This window comes from Crinia signifera, chromosome 5 (assembly GCF_055691185.1).
Source record: "Crinia signifera chromosome 5, ASM5569118v1, whole genome shotgun sequence".
NCBI lineage: Eukaryota > Metazoa > Chordata > Amphibia > Anura > Myobatrachidae > Crinia > Crinia signifera.
In genome coordinates, this window is record NC_139221.1 from 16,443,920 (window position 1) to 16,460,771 (window position 16,852).

At 38.8% G+C, this 16,852-nt stretch overlaps 1 protein-coding gene across 6 annotated transcripts in view; it reads right to left on the reverse strand.

The window, feature by feature from the left end:
* The window catches only part of CSMD3 (CUB and Sushi multiple domains 3), a 969,186-nt gene that overhangs the window by 566,553 nt on the left and 385,781 nt on the right, over positions 1 to 16,852 (reverse strand). For 3 of the 6 annotated variants that reach the window (XM_083186712.1, XM_083186713.1, XM_083186711.1), the window contains exon 7: positions 13,909 to 14,196. The exons of the other annotated variants lie outside the window; for them this stretch is intronic. In XM_083186712.1, coding sequence (XP_083042838.1) covers positions 13,909 to 14,196 — 288 coding nt within the window. The remainder of the gene's footprint in view (positions 1 to 13,908; positions 14,197 to 16,852) is intronic. 6 annotated transcript variants of the gene reach the window in all.

The following is a 16,852-nucleotide window of genomic DNA, read 5'->3' on the forward strand; positions in this document are numbered from 1 at the left end:
CATGGGGCATTATATGTGTAAGCAGCACTAAAGGGGGACATTTTATGTGGAAGAGTCACTATTTGGGGCATTGTATGTGTACAGGGGTATTATATGTATAAGTGGCACTTCAGGGGGCATTATGTGTGAAAACAGCACTAGTGGGGGGATTATGGTGTGTGGGATAAACTGAGTTGAGCATTGCAGAGTGTGACATGTGCAATGTTGTGTGGTATAACATGTAACAGGCATTACAGTGTGTGGCATAATGTGTAATGTGCATTACAGTTTGTGTGGCATATTGTGTGCTCTGGGCACAATATCAACTAGCTACTTATCTTGTGTATACACTATGTGACCTATAGTTGGTGTAGAATAAGTCTATATGCTATTTTTACAAACAAGAAGGTATCTCAAACTTGGCCTAGGCTAGGGGGTAATTATATTCTATGTGCAACTTTTTTTAAGCGGACATTGCGTTCATATTGCAGTCAGCCCCGTATCTGACCCTCTGTTTATATTTTATCAGCTTATTTATTTAATTTTTCATTTTTTTGTTTGTTTGTTTATAAAAGGTGCTTAGGAAATTTTGGCTGCGGTCTCATTAAATTGGATTAGTGACAGGAAATCTTATGCGTGTAGAAAGAAAATCTTCCCCTTACAGTAACTACATTTTCCATAACACTTTCTGTTCTAACAATTACTGGAAACTTTTTTCTACTTGTCATTGTTATTAGTACAGTAGCTCCTGTATATAAGAAAACTTAAATTTTAGGACTAGTCCTGTATACAGTATGTGCCAGATACCTTTTAAGTAGAAGTTGCCACTAATAATATTAGTACTACAGTGGTGTATATTACACCCCCCCCCCCCACACACAAACACACACACACACACACACACACACACATCACTCTTATTACTCTTGGATCAAAGGGAGACTAAGTGAATTCAGGGAAAACGTACACTGAGCCTGCCTTGAAATGCAATTAGCAGCAAGATGATTTTAAACATTAAGCCGTAATGTTGTAGTTAGTGCATAGAATGATGTGACAATAAGTAATGGTGATATGGTATCATGTTCTGCCTAATTAACCACTGTACCATAAAGGATATTGCAATGTTAATGAGCAATATGCCAGATAATTGGATAGCGTGTTAAGCTTCTAAGCGCTGCACATATTAGGCTTTCAGCAGTTTTTTATGTGTTTCAAATAAATAATAGTAACAAAAAAATTTTCAACACTGTAAAAGACCAAACTATTGCTTAACTGTAGAGACGGTAGAAAACACAACAGTTTCAATTATAAAAGCGCTATAGTAATCCTTACAAAATCCAAGTCACCACCATAAGATATATATATATATATATATATATATATATATATATATATATATATATATATATATATATATGTAACCAAATCACGGCACTCCATCTCTTTGAAAACAAGGTGAGTTTATTCAAGCTTCCAGCAACGTTTCAATACATGTGAGTATTTTCATCAGGCTGAAATGGCTAACACAAACACTAACCTTTAAATACCCCTCTGGGTCAGACACGAGCAGGATCTTTCCCGTGCCGGGTGAGACTCGGCTACCAAGTGGTGTCATTAGGGAGCGTCAAAACAGCTGACGTTCAGATCGATAAAAACAATATCAGTGACCATAGTAACCATTGTGATTTAAAAACTCACACAGAAGCAGTCTTAAACAAATGAACAAAGAGGCTATACACATAAACTGACTATATGTACACAAGAACGGACTATATCTATAAAGAAAAAATCATCTATGGACATGTTTAGATATGGCAAAAAGAAATAAAGAATAAGGGAAGAAAAAAAGAAAAAGGACGAAAAAAAGGAAGAACGAACATTTTCTGATAAGTCGTTAAATGCAAAAGCAACATTACTATAATGCATTCATAATGGACATATCACATGTCACAACCAAATAGATACGGTTGGTTATCCAAAGGGCTGAACTTCATGGTGCACATCTATATATGCAATGCAATCCGACAATGGATTGTGCGCTAATGGTTGCAAAATACATTAAACATAGAGCTAAGCATTGATAAGTACATTAAGGTCCAATGCCTCATTAAAGTCTCGGGGAGCCATAGTGCCCATGCATGTGCAACCAATGCAACAAATTGTATGTGCTTCTCTTGGGGTAGGTTTAGTCAAGATATTAGTTTTGACCAGAAAATGTCTAAGGCTTCGCCCACGTTTAAAACTGGGCATCAGCCTCATCTTGTCTAGCCTCAGGTCTGTGTCAGTACATATAATATCCCAAAGCTTTTTGGTTATCTGTATTATTTGTGGGCTGCAGATGTTATAACGAGTTACTCATGGTATAAAAGGATCTGCAGCTGATTCCAGTTTAGGATTTAGAAGAGATTGCCTGTAAAGTAGCATTAGCTTATCTTTAATACCAGAAAAGCATCTAGATCATAGACATGATCTACAAAATTATTTATCATCTCATCAAATTGTTTCAATGCTGTTAGATCCCCTGAGTTGACTCTACGGACCCTAAGCATTGAGAATAGGGTAAATGTGAAAAGAATGGTATCTGTTTAGCTATTGTCTCATCCTCAAACAGCAATGATTGTTCAACATCAAACATAAAAATATTTGCGGGGGGCTATATGACCGTCGTCCAATAGCACAACCGACCTGTTGCAGATAGAATCATATTATATAAGAAATCTTTTTTTTGTAAAACCATAAGCAATAACTCAGCAATAAATGTAATGTCACTACAAACATAATCCTATGTAGATGATAGAAACTGTCTAAGCAATGTTAAACCCATATTATGAGCGATTATCGTATAAAAACTACATTCATCGATTGTTAAGAACCAGATGTCTGAATCAAATGGGGGTAATGATTGTAGCTTGCGTAAAAGCATGGAAGTATACAGTAAAAATCTGGGTTGTTTACAGATAAGCGGTTGTAGAAGGCTGTCTACATATACACAAGTCGGTTGGAACAATGACCCCTGTGCCGACACGATTGTGTGGTCTGGGGTGGGGGGTCATCCAGTGACTCGTGTATCTTAGAGATAAAAAAGAACATGGGCACTATTGGTGCAGCAGGTAATAGAGCTTCTTTCAATTTAGCTGGAATCATCTTCATATCAACAGCGTGTTGGGGTTTCTCTGTCAATTGTTGTTTGAAAAGGCCAGTAGGGTCATGGTCCAATTTATGGTATGTGTCCATATCGGTCAGAAGTTTGAGTACTTGAAGATTATACTTATCAAGGTCTTTTACCACCAGGGCACCCCCCTTATCAGCAGCTCGAAAAACAATTATTGGATTAACTTTTTAAAGTGGTGCTGTCACAAACCCCAGTAAGCATCCCCGTTTAAGACCGTGGTCTTTACCTTCCCGATGGTCCGCACTGCGGTTGAGGTTGAGGTCTTTGGTTGGCGCTGCTGCTTGGCGCAATGTCCATTGCATGCCCGCGGGTTGCCGGTGTTGTGCCTTGTCGCCGACACGCTGACATGCCGGCTCCGGGCAGCATGGGCGCCGCCATGACACTTCTGCTCACCTGACCAGTTTGACCAATCTCGCTCTCCATCAGCCTGACCCCTGACCTACACACCTGTGCAGTAATCAAGGTGTGTCTGTCCTTTCCCCAGCATTGATTGGTGCCACGCCCGGCAGCCAATCGCAGACAGGCAAAGGGGGATATAGCTCAGGCCTGAGCATTACCTCGTTCTCTTGTACAATTGCTTTACCTGCTCGAGAGTTCTCCTGCGTTCAGTGAAAGTTTCCAAGACTCCAGGATTCCAGGCTCCCCTGTGTCCTTGCTTCCAGCGGTTTTCCAAGCTACCATACTTACCTGGTTCATACCATCTCCAGAAGACTCCTGCGATACCATCCCTGTAGTCGAGTATCAGGTGTCTCGCTGAGCCTTGCTGGCTCCTAAGTCAGTTACCACTATCAGTGACAATCAACATCTTGTCCTGATCCTGTTGACAGTCCCCGTCAACACCTGGGATGACTCACAGTTATTGTGCTCCATAGAGACTATTACACCTCTGTCCTATCCAGCCAATACACCTGAGTATACAGTACGTCAACATCTCCGTCGACATCCCAAGTCGTCAGTCCTGCAGTTCCCAGACTGCTCATCCCTTACCCTGGTCTCTCAAGGCCATTCCAAGGTTCTGTATCCTAGTCCGAGCCTGCGTCCAGAGGACCAGGGCAGGGGGCCATGACCTGCCTGTCAGACGCAGCTAAGTCCAAAGTTCCTTGCGGGACTCCCTGGTGAACACCGCTAGCAGGTTAGACTCCGCGCCCCTGTTCCTGGTCTCCGCCAACACTCTGGTACGTTGTGCTCTCGTCCCCTTGTGCATGTCATATATTAAACCCCCAGCATTCTGCTACACAGCGCCCTCCACTGGTCCACCACGGTCACAGCCGGGAACACAAAAAACCCCAGAGCTGACAGGTGCGTTACTCTAATGATAAGTTCTGGTGTGAAAACGTTGTGCTTTCCATTATATTAGATACCTCAGTGCCCAATCATTGCATTAATTTTTTTATTGATGCTTTATGACTTTACGGGTCAAAACTTGATTGCGGTAATAATTTCTTAAGTTGTTTAGGAAGCTCCACTGTATCTGTATTACAATAGGCTGTTTCACGAAGAATTATTTTAACTTAAGTTGCCGCAATAGATGGTGTTGCTCCATGGCCAAAGTATTCTTGTCAAACTGAACTGATGGGATAAGTGACAAGCCTTTGGCTAATAATTTCTCTTCAGCTGATGATAAGGTATACGATGATAAATTGACATCTAGGCATGGGGAGGTAGTGGTCTGCCCACCGTGCCATGTGTATTTGTGTTGCCTCTTGCCAGATGGCCACAGGTAGTAACCCCTAAAGGGGTTTGTTGGGTGAGAAAGTAATCTCTGGAAACAGCTGCAATTTCACTGTTTTAAGAGTTAAAATCTGTGGCGGATCCATAATCCTGATGACGACGACTTTTATGCCTCCTGAAGAACAGTTGTCTGTAATTACTAGTTTGTTGAGTATCAGTCCATTTGTAAACTGTATTAGTATCATAATCTAGGTACTGTAAACCTTTAATTTTGTCTTTTTTTGAATGTAATTAGATATCTTTTGTATTGCTGCAATTGTGTATTGAATTTTGAATACCATTCTGGTTTGGGGCTATTCTTAACACATAACCCCCTAGGGATCTTCTTGAGGTGATAATATTCGCTCAATGACAGACTATAATAATAGTCTATCTGTCTCGTGCAGTTTATACAGATCTCTATAGATATCATCTAGGGGGGTGGCTTCAGCCAACTCTTTAAGCTCCTTGTTAAACAGTATAGTTTCTGACTCTGATTCAGAATAGCTGAATACATCTCCGATTAGGTAAGCAACATGGCGGAACCCACTGACCACCTCCTCCGACACTGATTCTGCCATAGTCGTTCATAGAGATATACTGTACCATCCACTTCCCAAGTGAATATGATCTATGTTCAAACAAAGTGTTAATTATGTGCTTATAAAAAGTGCGGTACATATGTAGTATCTGGGCGTCCGATTTTAAAATCGGGTCAGAAAAATCGCATAGAATCGCATCGAATAGCATCCGATATCGCATCCGATATCGCATGCGATATCGCATGCGATCTGATGCAATTTTCCATAGGATTCAATGTTAACATAGTCCTGTTCATTTCCCCACTATCCAAGTGGGCATAGAGTTGACCTTGTACAGCGTGGCGAGCGCAGCGAGCCACCGAGCCCGAAGCGTGGCGAGCGGCCACGGATTACGTAAAATGTTTTCCTCGTCCCCTCGCGTGGGTCGCTGCGCTAGCCACGCTTCGGGCTCGGTGGCTCGCTGCGCTCGCCATGCTTTATAAAATCAACTCTATGCCCACTTGGATAGTGGGGAAATGAACAGGACCTTGTTAACATTGAATCCTATGCAAAATCGCATCGAATCGCATCACATGCGATATCGCATGCGATGCGATTTTGCCAACAATCGCGTCGAATCGCATCTGATTGTATGCCTTAAGGTAAGGCATACAATCAGATAATCGGCAGCATAGATACTAAGTGCTACTGTGCATATATACAAAAATTTAAAATAGAAAAAATTAAAAAAACATCACCTGGATGAAGTATTTAGCAACTGCAGGGGAACCCTGGCCAGGAACAGAAATTCAATTGTAGTTCCAATATAGAGTATTACATATGGTTCGGCACTGCCACCATGGTGGGGCTGATATAACAGGTGAAGAGAGAGCTACATTTGGATGGGGTGCTTGCAGTTTAAAGGTGCCCATACCTGGTACAATTATTGTATACAATATTGCATCGCATCTCATCGCATCACAATGAGATGAGATGAAATGAGATGAGATCTAGTACAAAAAGTATGTGCGGCATATACTTTTTAAACTGTGCGATGAGATGTGTGACGGAAGCGCGCATCTAATCGCACCCAACAATTATACCATGTATCGGCACCTTTAGAATAAAGCAGCCATTATTTACCCTGCACAGAAACAAAATAACTCACCCAGATGTAACTCTCTCTGCACATGTTACATCTGCCCTACCTGCAGTACACATGGTTTTGTCCATTAAAGAAGGAGTTTGCTTTTGCACAGCAAGTCGCTTTTTTTTTTTTTTGCTAATTTCAAATTTAGAATCTTGTTAAAAATTGAGATCCCTTAAAGTATTTTCTCCCAGGCACCCATTCTTATCCATTTAACCCTATCAGTGCCAAACTAAATGGTCAAAATAGGTTTGAAAATTGGTAAGCAAACAGTTTTATTCATCATAATGACCCGCAATGTTTTCCTTATGTAGGAAATATAATCTTTTTTATACAACATTTTTATTTAAATTTATATACAGTAATAAATGTGAGCGAAATTGGCATTTTTAATGGATATTTTGAACATTTCTCACAGAGATGTTGGCACTCAAAAGGTTAAGCAGCTCCAAAACAGTATTTCCAGGGTAGTGGGTGTGAGAATGAGAAGTGTTAGCCAGGGGACCAAAGTCTGGTTGCAGCAGTCAAATAAAAGGCCTGGGCGAGGGCCATGTTAGTAAAATCTATTACATACTGTAGATGGGGAAGCATAGCTTTAACAAGAATGTAAATGTGGCTTAAATATTTTCGGTTTCAGACACAGAACAACTTTAAAAATAAATACAAATGAAATACAGAGTTGTGGAATTAATGAATATTTAGTAGCAATCACACTACTAATTAATCTGAGAGCTATTAAAATATAATACAACCTTCCATTTATTCCTTAGACATTAGGTTCATACAGGGCCAGTGCAAGCCCTGTCAGCACCCCGGGCGAGCAGCCCGCCGCCCGCCCTCCCATCCTCACCCGCTCCGACCCCCTCCTCCTCACCCGCTTCAACCGGGGGGAGGGCAGCGGGTGCTGGGCTCCATGGGGGGCAGCAGATTGCTGCTGTCCAACAAGGGGGGAAGGCAGTGGGCGCCAGGCGCTGACTACCAAGCTCCAGGGGGAGCAGCGGATTGCTGCTGTTCAGCACAGGGGGAGCGGGCGCTGGCCGCTGACTACCGAGCTCCAGGGGAGCAGCGGATTGCTGCTGTCCAGCACAGGGGGCAGGGGGAGCGGGCGCTGGGCGTTGACTACCAAGCTCCAGGGGAGCAGCGGATTGCTGCTGTCCAGCACGGGGGAGGGCAGCAGGCGCCGGGCGCTGACTACCAGGCTCAAAGTCAGGGGTGGGGGTGGGGGGGCGGGGGTGTACTTACCTACTCCCTGCTATGTTGACTTGGCTGTGTGTCCCATACTTGGCAGCTGCTGCAGCTTGCCAGCTTTCTTCCAACGGTACTTGTTTCCTAGCACGGCGCCCGTCGCAGATTATCGCATACCTTAACCTAAGGTATGTGATGGACGCGACCGACGCGATTTCAGGGCTATTTTTAGTCTTTTCCCCGACAATTAAAAAATCGCGTCCATCGCATGCCTTAAGTTAAGGCATGCGATGCAACCGATGCGATGGACGTGATTTTACATAGACAACAATGTTAAATGGGCCAATGGACCCGATTTTTCATTTTATACCCACCCTTATGGGTATTTTACATGTGAAATGCCCCCCCCCCCCATTGTTATCGCCGCCCCACTATGAACGCCAATCCGAAGTGTGGCGAGCACAGCGAGCCCGGGAGGGGTGGCGGTACGCGTCCTCCGACCATTTCATACCCCCACTATCCACGTCGGCGTGGAGTTGAGTTTATATAGTGTGGTGAGCAGACGCGTAATAATTGTGAAGTAATGCGCGTCCCCTCGCGGGGCTCGCTGCGCTCACCATGCTTCCGGCTCGGTGGATCTCTGTGCTCGCCACACTATATAACATCAACTCCACGCCGACGTGGATTTTGGGGGTATGAAAAGGTTGGAGGACGTGTACTGCCGCCCCTCGCGGGCTCGCTGCGCTCACCACGCTTCGGGTTGCCGTTCATTGTGGGGTGGCGTTAACAATTGGGGGGGGGGGCATTTGACCCATCAGGGTGGGTATACAATGAAAATTGGGGTCTGGGGGGCATTTAACATTGGGCCCAATATAAAATCGGGTCTCAGGGACCATTTTACATTGGTTCCGATGTAAAAATCGCATTGATCGCGTCGATCTCATCGCATGCGATTTGGTTGCATGCGATGCGATCAACGCAATTTTTTTTGGACCCGATGGATACAATCAAAATCACAGGTGCCGTGCTAGGAAACAAGTACCCTTCCAATTTCCTGGTCTCCTCAGCAGCTCATTACCACCCTCCAGTGGCCAGCGTCCTAGGCAAATGCCTAAAGCTGCCTAGTGGTGATGCCGGCCCTGGGTTCATATCATTACAATAAAGTGTACAGTATCATCCCTTAACTACTATATAATGTCACAGAATAACAGGTGGATCAACCGGGAAAGTATTCTGTACCATATATCCTAACGGTATACTGCCATATAAGGCAAGAAATAAAATCTGCATTAAGTATGAAAAAAAAACAGTATATAATTTGGGCCGAATAAAAAAATTTAACCCCCATTACCACTGAGAGTTCCATATCTAATTCAGTTGCATCCTTGAAATAACTAATACAGTATTCAGACTACAATTATTAATTATTTTTAAAAATGATTATCAAATATTTGTTTATATTTTTGAACCCTTTATAAAGGTATAATTTAAATAGAAAAAAACCCATACAGAGCAACATTCACGAGTACACTGTGTTCTATAGAGTGTTTTTTTTTTATAATCTATTATAGAAATGCTTAAAAATTAAGCATTTTAACTTTTTCCTTTCAATAACATACAGAAAAGTACAAGCTCTAAAGTTGCAAAATGACAATGACCTAATGGTTGCAAAGTTGCATAATATGCTTAAAAAAAGATACAAGTACAAGTTGTACTAAATTCTGATTAAATTAAAATATACAGTGGGAAAAAAATTAACTTTATGACCCTGGGTAAATAAACCAGGTTTTTAAACTCTGTGACGTACTGTAAACTACTAAGTATTGTTCCAGATACAAGAATTGCATTTCATATATTCCTTGGAGTAAAGGTGATAGGGCCTGAGAATCCAACCGGGTTGTGCCTTGTAAATGATTTCCACTTTAAAAATATGCCCATTCTCAGACAATTCCCTGTACCTCTGGCTTTTGGGCAAAAATTTCACAGCTTAACTGTATCTTTTAGCCTGTTGTCTATCATGGGAGTTACCTTAGCCTCAACAGTATACCCAGCACTTCTGAAGGCCACCTATGCCACATACTTTAAAATATATGTAAATTTGACCCGTTGAAAAGTCCCAATGAGTGCACCTTATATATATATATATATATATATACAAAGTGAAAAAATGGGCACTCAGGGACTCTCAGTAAGGTAAAGGTGGACTGGTTTATTCAGTCAAAGACATCTGTCCTGACGAAGGGGGAGACCCCGAAATGTTGGCGCTTTGACTGAATAAACCAGTCCACCTTCACCTTACTGAGAGTCCCTGAGTGGCCATTTTTTCACTTTGTATCTACAAGGGGCTGCAAGGTCCTTATTGCTGGCATCGGGGCACGCTACCTTTCACCTGGCTTCTATTAAGTCCTGCAGTGCCGGTTCTGACTGTTGTATATATATATATATATATATATAGAGAATAGATTTAGAGTGCGCTTATAAATAACTCAACAGATTAAAAGTTATACATTTATTTCTTAGTCTTTACAAAGACTTCACATTTAAAAGGTACAGCAAATCTGTTACTGGTACAGATGATGTAGTAGGGCCTACTACATCATCTGTACCAGTAACAGATTTGCTGTACCTTTTAAATGTGAAGTCTTTGTAAAGACTAAGAAATAAATGTATAACTTTTAATCTGTTGAGTTATTTATAAGCGCACTCTAAATCTATTCTCTATCTCTATTTGCCTGTTCTGACCCGGCTAACAGGGGTCAATTAGAGTTGCTGCTCTCACTACTATCTTGGGCGCGGTTGGGGAACCATTCTTTGTGATATATATATATATATATATATATTCATATGTATGTATGTACATCTTGATAAACATACCACAAAGACTGAAATGTTTAACAAGTAACACCAGCATGTGAATGGAATTTGATTTTGAAATACCGTGAGTGCCATCTGCCTGTTTTGTCCTATTGTTTGGTCATGTAAATGGCTCAGGAGGGCCCCATGGTGAAGTAAACTGTTAATTGGTAGTGTCACTAACTACATATCAGAACATTTAGGATTGTCTGGAAAACTTGTTACTGTCAGTGTTAAACGAAAATGTAATAATCTCTAGATTAATGTATCGGTTCCTTTTGCATTGTAAAAATTAACAAAGTTTTAGCAAATTTAATTTTGAAAGGCAAATTATTACACATATGCAATATATTTTTTTTATTCTATATTCCAAAATATAGAGGAAAAAGCCTAAAGTAAAATTAAAAAAAATAACAACTAAAATAAAACTATTTCATGAGCTAATATAGAAAATACTTAAATTTTCATTATTTTAGTAGGTGAATACATATGCTGTATATGATGTACTTAGAGTTGATAAATATTTCGGTAACAATACAATATCATGCAAAGTTATATTTTGGTTTCGATATTAGAATAATAACAGCAGAATTAATAATAATAGTAATACAGTATATATACAGTATACATATATATGTATGTATATATATATATATATATATATATATATATATATATATATTTATATATATATATATATATACACATATATATATATATATATATATATATATATATATATATATATACACAAATTTACAAATCCCTGGCACTCCCTTTCCTGTTCATAAACCTTGCTGTTGGTGCCTTCCCATGTGACAGAATCAAGCTGCCACTTTTTATAAGGAGGAATAAAGAGGCGGCACTCAGCAGTCTTGTGAAACAATCTTTAGTGAAGCATAGTGCCTCAATGTTTCAGGGTCTGTCACCTCATCTTCAGGTCCTGATGATGGGGTGACAGACCTCGAAACATTGACACACTATGCTTCACTAACGTTTGTTTCACAAGACTACTGAGTGCCGCCTCTTCATTCCTATATATATATATATATATATATATATATATATATATATATATATATATATATATATATATATATATATATATATACCTGTAGGTACGGCTATTTATACGGCACCCTATCAATATTATATATAGATATAAATATGAAGCCTGATGAAAATGCCATCATAGGCATTGAAACGTTGCCTTAGAGCGAATAAATGTATACCTTTTTCGTGAATGGTGTGCTGCATCTTCCCTGTAAGTTCGTCTACTTATTTATGCGGGCACCCATGCAGCATTGTATGAAGAAGGCTGTGCCTTACACTCTGGATTGTTTTATATATATATATATATATATATATATATATTTATTGTAGCAAGGTCCGGCACTACACGCTGGCTCCTGCTCTCCCAGTGCTTCTTGACCTTGGTGCCAGCTGATCACTGGGGATGAGCCCAGTGCAGGTATATCATAGGCAAAAACGAGGTTCTTGTCCTGAAGACGGGCTCCGGCCCGAAAAAATTGTAGACAGCATACAGTAAAATCTTTTTCCAAGTACCTGGAGTGACGCTCGTTTTTGCCTATGATATATATATATATATATATATATATATATATATATATATATATATATATATATTTTTTTTTATATGGCTCTCAGAGATCCTGTTTTCCTACTGAGTGAACAAAATTGTGATAGGACCGATTTATAGCCTACCATTGTCTTCCTGAGTATTCTATAATCGTTTGTTAAATGGGTGGTCCAACGACTACCTCTATTATTGCACTAACAATTGCTATAAAGGTCATACCATCTCCACTTGATTACTATAAAGGACATATCATCTCCGTTTGTTCTAGAGGATGTACTACCTCTAGAGATTTATTAATTTGCCCCTGATAAAGTCCTGAAGGACGAAACGCGTTGGGATGCGAATTGATCTTATATGTGACACCTTGAAAATGTGGATGAAGTTACACTTGCTGGAAAACTCTTAATAAATGTTCATTTGTTTTAATTAATTACTGTTTTTCTTGAATTTAAAAGTCACTTTTTATAAAAAATAATATATAATAAATATATAAATGCTAAAATCAACAAATGAAACATAGCATAATGTATGGAGTAGTGGTTCTGTGGTCCTGACATCAACAATTACACTTTGATTTGCAGTTTTTATTTTAAGGAATAAATATATTGAAATAAATGTATTGATTGTAAATGCTATGTCATCATGTCTATATAATAATATTAATCATCATCATCATCATCACACAAATAATGATATTCTCAATCTGTACTGAAAACCTTTAGTTTGGTATCTTATTAATCATAAAATGTTTGTTTTGTACCATATGATGGCTAAGAGTCCAATTATCAGATAAGAGAGGGGTTGGAAAAAAATCAATGTTAGCTGAAGTTCTATTACTAAGAAAGAGAACAGAAAAATCAAAGAGGGATGAAGCCAGTATATTCATCCAGAGATTAGAAGTTTCATTAAAGCAGGTATCATTTTGGAATTTATGTACAAAAAAATAAACGATGCTGTATTGTGAAGATTAATTATAATACATAAAAAGCCTTCACTTTTCTCAATGAATTTTGTTTTAACCATATCCAAATTTTATGGAGAAAAAGTTTAATTTGAAATCTTTATAAATGTTCACGATACAGCAACATTTGAAAAAAAAAGTATGATAAAACTTGCATTCAAAAGTAACAAACTAAAATACATATCAGATGTTACAAGCTTGGCTTCTCAATTATATATGGGATTATTTATTTCCCCATTATCACCATAATTAAGCTGCATCCCAAATATTTAATTGTATATGTTGCATTGCTAAAAGGAATATGCCAATATTTTTACCGGCACAATAAACACGTTTTGAATTTACAAGAAAAGATAATAGCAAATCAGAAAATCAGCTCATTAAATATAATCATTCAATATACTTAAAGGAAGAATGTATTTTTTTTAACTATAAACATTTCTTCCACAACAGACCATGTGATCAAATTATATGTATACCATAAATACAATCATGTTTATGGCCATTGTCAATGATTGTCTTGTCATTTCATGCTATGACGTGTTTTGTTTATTTTTGTTTTGTTTTGTTATTAAGCATTTTAAACCCCTTTTTGCTCTTGGGGGTGATTTTAGGTGTAAGGATACACTAGTGTAATTTTTAGATTTCAGAAAGGGTCAATTTAATGGGGAAAAAAAATCAATTTTCCTTGTTACTTTTAGCCATGATATGACAAACATAAGTGACCATGGCCTTAATCAACGGCTTTTTAAAGGGTCACAAGTAAAATAGCATAGATACCTCTATGAGTAACACCTGCAAGTTCTTTAGTTCTTTCTATCTGAACAGAGTTTCTTGGTCGTCTTCGTAAGCTTTGTGATTGTGCTGTTGGAGAAGACAGTAGCTCCTTGGTTATGCTCGACTCCAAAACGTGTTCTACTTGTAGAGGCAGTTCTTCTGCGTTTCTTTTGTAGGGATTAGCAGTTAAACAGGATACAGTAACATCAGCGGAAGTGAGAGCAAGTGTTACAGCACCAGGAGTAGCTTCAATTTGCTCCTCCAACTCACCGGTGGAAGTTTTGCTGAAACCTGTGGGACACATAGTGGCACTGGATGCTAACTTTTTCTTTTAAATTTTGCATTTTTTTCCTGCTTATTTTTTAATTTTTTTTTAGAAATCTAAATAAATAATTTAATAAAGATAAATGGCATGGAGACAGAACGACAACTTCATCCATTATGAATTTAAAATATATGATAAAATTAGTAATGTTATGCCTACCTGTTTATTGCTGATATTTTTCTATCTAGCAAAGATGTCTGTCAGGCACGATGTATCAGTTGATGCTTTTGCATTATATAGCTACCTTTATAGTTTTATGTAATGCTGACAAGTTACGTTTCACATTTTAGCAAATTCTTAATACTGTGTATATGATTGATGTAGGTACAGTTTTCAAATGCTACCGAATGGCTCCAGAATGGACTTCGTTTGAATTTCTAAAATTACAGTTCTAATTGACTTGATGAAAAACAGATGACAATAAAATACTATTATTATGATTTTTTATTATTAGTAGTAGTACAGTGGTACAGATGTGTCCTCTTACATCCTTGCTGTGATGTGCCTACATCACAGCAAGTTAGTCATGGCATAATGGTTAGTGGGCTTTTGCATGTGATTGGGAGCACCACTGAAGTGAATGGGATCCGTCAGCAAAGCAAACAAGTGCGGCATGCAGCAACAATGTAGTGGGACACTTCTATACTTGTAGTAGTAGTAATAATAGTAATAGCAGTGTAAATACTGTAATAATAATAATAATAATAATAATAATAATAATAATAATAATAATAATAATATGCCTATGCACAGTGCATAGTGGAAACAATTATTAATGTATGTCATTTTTCTCATGTAAGCTAAGTTTTGACCTCTCCAGATTTTACCTTCTTTTAACCTCGTTTTATTAAATACTTTACAGTTATATACAGTAGCTGGCTTAACAATGGGTACCAATTATTACAACTTTTGGCAGAATGTCTTTGCTGTACTCGTCACTGAGAATGTAAAAATACAGTACCTTGATATTTAAGTCTGTATTGTAAGCATTAACACTATATGAAATGAAAGGACCATAGGTTATGTACAAAGCCTTAGAGAGAGATAAAGTGGACATAGATAAAGTACCAACCAACCAACCAACCAACTTCTACCTGCCATTTTATTACAACCTATGACACGGTAGTTCGGAGTTGGTAGGTAGTTACTTTTTCTCCATCCCTTTTATCTTTATCTAAGGCAGGCATTCCCAACCAGGACCACCAATAAAACAGCCATGATATCTAAATGGTGAGAATGTATAATATGTAAATGGAATGTATATACAGATGTGTTCTCATTTAAATATAATTGAGGCTGGACATTTGCAATGCTTTTAATGATATATATGTATATCAACATGTCGTAAGGTGTCACAAGCTAGTATTTATAGAGTTATAGATCGTAACACCATATAACAAGATTTATATACCGTATCACTGAAATACATTCTATCTAACTGATGTCTTGCCAAAAAGATAATTAAATGAGGACAAATCTATGCCACCATATTTAATGTCATTGGATTACTAGAAGAAGGTAATTCCATAAATTGTATTCTCCATATGTATCACCATGATGCAATGTCAGATGTACCCACATGGCTGACTTCTTAGCGATCAAATATTTGGCAGAGCTGACTTAAAATTTTTGGCTATAGGTTTCTATGCTGGTCTATGCTAATCTTCAAATTGACCAAAAAAAAACCTTGCTATGAAATACTGATGGCATTGCAAAAATATGTAATTTAAATAATCAATACATATATATGTTGTTTGAACGAATTACAAAAACTATTTATTAAGCATTCTGGAACAAAAATATTCAATTAATTCATATTATATAATATTATTTTCTGGAAGCAATCACAGGAAGTTCACAAGACAAAAAAAACACCTTCTGGCTATCTTTTATTTTCAGAAACATAGAAACAAAATCTGCATTTTTAGATATGGAGAGATACAGTATGAACACATGTAGTGTTTGGTTATACTTCTACAGATGGAGCGCATCTCATTCAGCTGACAGCTGGCGATAGAATTGGCAACCACCAGCCCCCTTCTATCTGTCGGATGGGGGGGGGGCGCAGTACGAGATGCTCACATGCCCCGTTCCATCTGAGCTCTCTGCCGTCTCACCGCTGGTCCCAGCCACCTCCCCATACCCCCTAACCCTGCCTGTCTCCCTGAAGCGGTAAGGAGTGCCGGGTATAGCCTCCTTACGGTCATCCTAAGAAAAGAATCTCACCAATACAATCCATTCTGAATGCAGCTGTGAGGCTGATCTTCCTGGCTAGATGTTCAACATCTGCTGATCCACTCTGTCAGTCCCTCCATTGGTTGCCACTTTCAATATAAAAATACTTCTACTTACATACAAAACCATTACTCTGGCTACACCAACTTACATCTCTTCGCTTATCTCAAAATATATACCCACCCGACCTCTCTGCTCTGTGCAATATCTGTGTCTCTCATCCACACTCATTACTCGTTACCACTTACACCTGCAGGATTTTTGTCATGCAGCACCCACACTATGGAATGCCCTTCCACGCACACTAAGACTCTCCTCTTGCCTCCAAACTTTCAAGCGTTCCCTGAAAACTCACCTCTTCAGGCAAGCTTATCAGATTCCGGAATC